The 7516-nt window shown below is 35.2% G+C and overlaps 1 protein-coding gene across 1 annotated transcript; it reads right to left on the reverse strand.

Moving 5' to 3' along the window:
• Positions 1-3430: 3430 nt before the first annotated feature.
• Positions 3431-6949, reverse strand: LOC138851643 (zinc finger protein 271-like). Its single transcript, XM_070080966.1, has one exon. The coding sequence runs from the start codon at positions 5084-5086 to the stop codon at positions 3503-3505; it is 1584 nt and encodes a 527-aa protein (XP_069937067.1). The 5' UTR covers positions 5087-6949; the 3' UTR covers positions 3431-3502.
• Between the last annotated feature and the right edge of the window lie 567 nt (positions 6950-7516).

A 7516-nucleotide genomic window follows, 5' to 3' on the forward strand; every position in this document is an offset into this window, starting at 1 on the left:
TGTTTATATCTTACCCTAACTGCCTCCTCTTTTAGTTTATAAACTTTCACCTCTCTCTTCCCTGATGCTTCTATTCTCCTTGTATCCCATCTACCTTTTACTCTCAGTGTAGCTACAACTAGAAAGTGATCTGATATATCTGTGGCCCCTCTATAAACATGTACATCCTGAAGTCTACTCAACAGTCTTTTATCTACCAATACATAATCCAACAAACTACTGTCATTTCGCCCTACATCATATCGTGTATACTTATTTATCCTCTTTTTCTTAAAATATGTATTACCTATAACTAAACCCCTTTCTATACAAAGTTCAATCAAAGGGCTCCCATTATCATTTACACCTGGCACCCCAAACTTACCTACCACACCCTCTCTAAAAGTTTCTCCTACTTTAGCATTCAAGTCCCCTACCACAATTACTCTCTCACTTGGTTCAAAGGCTCCTATACATTCACTTAACATCTCCCAAAATCTCTCTCTCTCCTCTGCATTCCTCTCTTCTCCAGGTGCATACACGCTTATTATGACCCACTTCTCGCATCCAACCTTTACTTTAATCCACATAATTCTTGAATTTACACATTCATATTCTCTTTTCTCCTTCCATAACTGATCATTTAACATTACTGCTACCCCTTCCTTTGCTCTAACTCTCTCAGATACTCCAGATTTAATCCCATTTATTTCCCCCCACTGAAACTCTCCTACCCCCTTCAGCTTTGTTTCGCTTAGGGCCAGGACATCCAACTTCTTTTCATTCATAACATCAGCAATCATCTGTTTCTTGTCATCCGCACTACATCCACGCACATTTAAGCAACCCAGTTTTATAAAGTTTTTCTTCTTCTCTTTTTTAGTAATTGTATACAGGAGAAGGGGTTACTAGCCCATTGCTCCCGGCATTTTAGTCGCCTCATACGACACGCATGGCTTACGGAGGAAAGATTCTTTTCCACTTCCCCATGGACAATAGAAGAAATAAAAAAGAACAAGAGCTATTTAGAAAAAGGAGAAAAACCTAGATGTATGTATATATATATATGCATGTGCGTGTCTGTGAAGTGTGACCAAAGTGTAAGTAGGAGTAGCAAGATATCCCTGTTATCTTAGCGTGTTTATGAGACAGAAAAAGAAACCAGCAATCCTACCATCATGCAAAACAGTTACAGGTTTTTGTTTCACAGTCATCTGGCAGGACGGTAGTACTTCCCTGGGTGGTTGCTGTCTACCAACCTACTACCTACAATATATATATATATATATATATATATATATATATATATATATATATATACAGTGGACCCTCGACCAGCGATGGCATTGATTAACGATAAATCTGACTAGCGATACATTTTATCGCAAAATTTGCCTCGATTAGCGCTAAAAAACTCGACCAACACTATTCGTTCCGTCTGAGACACATCCACTTCTGGCCAGTGTTTACAAGCCAGCCAGCCACCGCGGTCGCTTCCAAGCATACAATCGGAACATTTCATATTATCACAGCCTTTTTAGTGATTGCACCTGCAAAATAAGTCACCATGGGCCCCCAGAAAGCTTCTAGTGCCAACCCTACAGCAAAAAGGGTGAGAATTACTATGGATATGAAGAAAGAGATCATTGCTAAGTATGAAAGTGGAGTGCATGTCTCCGAGCTGGCCAGGCTGTACACAAAACCCCAATCAACCATCGCTACTATTGTGGCCAAGAAAACGGCAATCAAGGAAGCTGTTCTTGCCAAAGGTGCAACTATGTTTTCGAAACTGAGATCGCAAGTGATAGAAGATGTTGAGAGACTGTTATTGGTATGGATAAATGAAAAACAGATAGCAGGAGATAGCATCTCGCAAGCGATCATATGTGAAAAGGCTAGGAAGTTGCATGACGTTTTAATTAGAAAAATGCCATCAGCTAGTGGTGATGTGAGTGAATTTAAGGCCAGCAAAGGTTGGTTTGAGAGATTTAAGAATCGTAGTGGCATACATAGTGTGATAAGGCATGGTGAGGCTGCCAGTTTGGACCAAAAAGCAGCTGAAAAATATGTGCAGGAATTCAAGGAGTACATAGACAGTGAAGGACTGAAACCTGAACAAGTGTTTAATGGTGACACTGACAATGTTGTGAAACACTTTAGGAATGTCATAAAGGAACGGGAGGTACAGGCCTCTATGGGCAGATATGTTGTGCGACAGAGGTCCAGTGACTCTCAAGCTGGTCCTAGTGGCATTAAAAGAAGAAGGGAAGTAACCCCGAAAAAGGACTTGCCACCTCAAGTCCTAATGGAAGGGGATTTCCCTTCTAAACACTAAGACCATCAATACACTCCCCTCTTCCCATCCCATCAATCATCACCAGATCTTCAATAAAGGTAAGTGTCATGTAACTGTGCATGTCTTCTTCAGTTTGTGTGTATTAAAATTAATATTTCATGTGTTAAAATTTTTTTTTTTAATACTTTTGGGTGTCTTGCACGGATTAATTTGATTTCCATTATTTCTTATGGGGAAAATTTACTTGACTAACGATTATTTTGACTAACGATGAGCTCTCAGGAACGGATTAATAGCGTTAGTCGAGGGTCCACTGTATATATATATATATATATATATATATACGTATACTATATATATATATACACACACACACACAGATAAAATATGATTTTTATGGGTCCACCTTAGTGTAAGTTGTGGGACCCAAAGCCTCAGAGAAGTGGATAAAAATACTTCACAAAAAATATTTGGATTTCTTCCTGAGGCTATCTGAATATTTCTCTTAGACAGGATGCCCACTGCTTTGGTAACTTTCTTGGTTGAATTTTAAATTGCTGTCAAGGTATATTAGTTTTGTTATTTCTAATGTTTCATTGCCCCATTGGAAACTATTCAAGCTCTTCTACATAACTATCATGATACTTCAGACTACATTTAACACAGTTTTACTAACAATGAGGACACAATTTTCTTTTTTTATGTGAATAAACATATGCAATATTAATTTTGATTTATGCAAGTAATCTTTTACACATTGAAAACTGGCAAAGGTTTTACTAGGTAATTATTACGTACTGTATCTTACTAAATTAGATGCTATAAAATCTTTTAATCACACCACAAATTGGCAAGATTTAACTACCAAGAGAATTTAGGTGAAATAAGTGAATTATCTATTTAACGAGGTCTTCTTTTAGAAATTAAACACCGATATAAATTCGGGCTTGTATGAATTTTCACGTGTTTAACTAAATTAGATTGATCTGCAAAGTGTTTTGAACTCACACTAATGTTGTTTGTCTCCGAAAGTGGATTCTCATGTGTCTTAGTAAATCTAATTAAAGACTGGATACTGAAATGTCTTTTTTTGCAGTACATATTTTTGTATGCTGTACTAAACTAGATTTAGAGGAAAGTAATTTAAACACACTAAACATTTACATTACTTTATTTCTAAGCATGAATTCTCATATATCTTCTTGAATGTGATTTACAGAAAAGCCATTAGACATACTGAAAACTGATGCTGTTTTTATCTCTATTATGAATTCTTAAGTGTTTTATTAAATTTGATTTTGCTGAAAAATCTTTCAGACACTCCGAGCAATGAAATGGTTTCTCTCCTGTGTGAATTTTTGTGTGCTGAGCTAAATGATATTTTTTGGTAAAGTCTTTCAGACACTCTAAACACTTGAATGGTTTCTCTCCAGTATGAATTTTCTTGTGGGATAATAAATGAGATTTTTGGGAAAACTTTTTTCCACACTCTGTACAGTGATGTGGTTTTTCTCCAGTATGGATTTTTTTGTGTAAAACTAAATGAGATTTTTGGTTAAATTCTTTTCCACATTCTAAACACTGATATGGTTTTTCTCCAGTATGAATCTTCATGTGCTGTGCTAAACTTGATTTATAGATAAAGTCTTTTAGACACTCTGAACACTGATATAGTTTTTCTCCAGAATGGATTTTTTTGTGTGATGTTAAATGAGATTTTTGGGAAAAATCTTTTCCACACTCTGAACACTGGTATGGTTTTTCTCCAGTATGAATTCTAATGTGTCTTAATAAATCAGATTTATGGTTAAAAACTTTCAGACACTCTGAACACTGATGTGGCTTTTCTTCAGTGTGAATTTTCATGTGAAGTGCTAAACTAGATTTTTGGGAAAGGTCCTTTAAACACTTTGAACAATGATATGGTTTCCCTTCAGTGTGAATTTTCATGTGCTGTACTAAACTAGATTTTTGGGAAAGGTCTTTTAGACACACTGAACACTGGTATGGTTTTTCTCCAGTGTGAGTTCTCATGTGTCTTATTAAATCAGATTTATGGGAAAAAACTTTCAGACATTCTGAACACTGATATGGCTTTTCCTCAGTGTGAATTTTCATGTGTTGTACTAAACTATACCTTTGGGAAAAACCTTTTAGACACACAGAACATTCATATGGTTTTTCTCCAGTATGAATTCTAATGTGTTTTACTAAATCAGATTTATAGTTAAAGGCTTTCAGACACTCAGAACACTCATATGGCTTCACTCCAGTATGAATTTTCATATGCTGTATTAAAGCAGATTTACTGGAAAAGCTTTTCACACACTCTGAGCACTGATGTGGTCTCTCTCCACTATGAATTTTCATGTGTTGTATTAAACCAGATTTATGATTAAAATCTTTTAAACATTCTGAACATTGATATGGTTTCACTTTGGTATGAATTTGTATGTGATGTATTAAACCCGATTTATTTGAAAAGTTCTTCAGACATTCTGAGCATCGATGTGGTTTCTCTCCAGTATGAATTTTCATGTGTTGTGCTAGACTAGATTTCTGGGAGAAATCTTTTAGACACTGGGAACACTGGTATGGTTTTTCTCCAGTATGAATTCTAGAGTGTCTTACTAAATCAGATTTTTTAGAAAAAATTTTTTGACACTCTGAACACTGAAGCATTTTTTTTATTTTATGAATCCCGGTATGTAAAAAGTGCTCCAGACACTCAGAACTTTTATACAGTTTCTCTTCTGGATGAACTAAAATTTGTGCTGCTTGATCAGATTCTTCTTCAGGTGGGGTAGACATGCTATACACTGATTTAGTAATCTTTTACATGAAATCTAAATTACTTCATTAGATTTTTAATATCTGTTCAGATTAAAATCCAATATTCATTTCTTTAAATTACTAACATGTCAGGATAATACAGTGCCTAAGGAATGGAACAACACCTCCAATTCCTTGGATCAAGAACCCTTCACCAGCAGCAAAGTACCTCTTTTGAAGTGGTCTTTAATGCTGCATATCAATTTAAGTGTTTGTTTCTATACAGTTTTCACAACAGTTTTAAAACAATGTATAATACTACAAATTTTCTCTTCTACAGTCTTGGTAATTCCTATATGTTTAAGCTATTTCTATAATATTTTCAATCTACTGCAGTTCTGGTACTTCCTGTACACAATTATTTCTACAATGTTTTCTCTCCAAAACATACTGAGTACCTCCCATCACTACTAAAGTTATTACTCCAATGGCCTTACATTATTTAAACTTATTTATCAAAATGCAAAAACAATATGCATTTTGTATCAAGTACACATATGTGTCATTTAAGTTTAAATACTGTATGACAATAACTTAAGAACCTTGTTGATATCCATCAAAGGTAAGATTTCCTTCTGATTAATAACATGGAATGCACCTTGAGAAATATAATGATTCAATCAAAACTGAAGCTTAATATATGCCAGACACAGCATGACACAGTGCTTGTAAAAATCAGGAATATAGACAGAAAACAAGATGAATTCAGATAACATCTTAGAGTACTAAGTTGATATAGATAATTTACAGTGGCACAGAACAGAGGTAAAAAATAAGTGAGGTGGGAGAATAAGACAGATGGGAAATTACTCATTTAATACAGTGCAGATACGTGTATTGCTACTGCACAATGGTCATAAAAATACCTTCCATATGATACTAGTATTACATTAAACATTCTCAATACAGAGTAATGCTAAAAACTTCAAAGAAATTAGGCACATTTTCTCTGACATAAGAGATTAACTAAAAAATGTTCTATATTGTTTCTGCTGTATGTGTAATGCTTTTTATAAAAAAAATTACTGTATTGCAAGCAGAGATAATGCTGAATATAAAATCTGAGAGAAAGAATGAGTGTCAGCAGACTATTAAACATGAGAGAATAACAGTATTTATGCCACTTACATGAGCTTCATGACACTGGTGTTGACACTGTATATGACACTGTATATGTACTATTTCTAACACTGGTTACATAATGCTGTCACTAGGTATCTTAATGCTGTTGCTATATATTTCAGTATATCTGCCACTTACATGAGCTTAATGGTACTGGTGTCGGCACTCCAAGTGCAAGTCCTACGGTACAAGGCTGAGCTGTGAAAAAGAAAGAAAATTCACATAAAATGAACTATAAAACTTTTTAGAATCTATAATCTTTTGGCAATTTTTTTTTCAATACAATCACATTTTTAAGTACTGTACATTATAAGTAAATTGTGTAATACTTGTAGGATTAGATGAACTCTGACTTTGATTCTTACATAAGAAGGATGAAAATATTCACAAAAGTAGCTTCAAACTTTATTTTTATAAAGCAGAGTCCAGTATATTATACAATTAAGGTACTTGACATACAGTGGATCCCCGGATAACATAAATAATCAGTTCCAGAGAGAGCGTCTTATCCCGAATCTAACTTATTCTGAATTAATTTTCGCCATGAGAAATAATGAAAAATTCAATTAATCCATTCCAGATACCCAAAAGTATTAAACAAAATCATTTCTTTTACATGAAATATACATTTCCTTACAGAGAAAACAATGAAACATGCAGAGTAAAACATTACTAAAATGACACTTACCTTTATTGAAGACTTGTTGACGAGTGATGAGATGCCTTCCTCTCCCACTACATTGTAAAATGCTCCAAACTTCAGAACACCCGTGACTTAACCTGACTCCTCATTTTTTCTTTTTCTTTTTCTTTTTCTTCTTTTCCCTCTTCCCCTTTCCTCTTTCCTTTTTCTCCTCTTGGTTGTCTTTCTTTCTTGTTTCTCGTGTTTCTGTTCTTCTTTATTTATTTCACCACCTCCCCTTTCACCCACCTCTGTGCACTTGCTCTCCCTCTGTGGGCACCTAGCTCCCTTGCAGTGCTCCCCTTTCTTTGTATTTGACTGGCTCCTCCTCCTTATTCCCCACTACTACCACTACTACTACCTCTACTACTACTACTACTACTACTACTTCCACCACCACCTCTTCCTGCCTATATATAGTTGTCCTGCTCCACTTCTGGTTAGTGTGACTTTGTAAATGGTCCAAGTCGGACCGAAACGTCGTCGTAAGCTTCTCTCTTTTATGTGCGGGTTATTTGTGTATCGTTCCAGTCACGGTATTGTGCCTTTTTTGTTATTTAGAGGATGGAGGTGTACTATTGTTGGGAAGGGGAATCCCCTTCCAT

This window comes from Cherax quadricarinatus, unplaced genomic scaffold (assembly GCF_038502225.1).
Source record: "Cherax quadricarinatus isolate ZL_2023a unplaced genomic scaffold, ASM3850222v1 Contig1370, whole genome shotgun sequence".
In the NCBI taxonomy this organism is placed as follows: Eukaryota; Metazoa; Arthropoda; class Malacostraca; order Decapoda; family Parastacidae; genus Cherax; species Cherax quadricarinatus.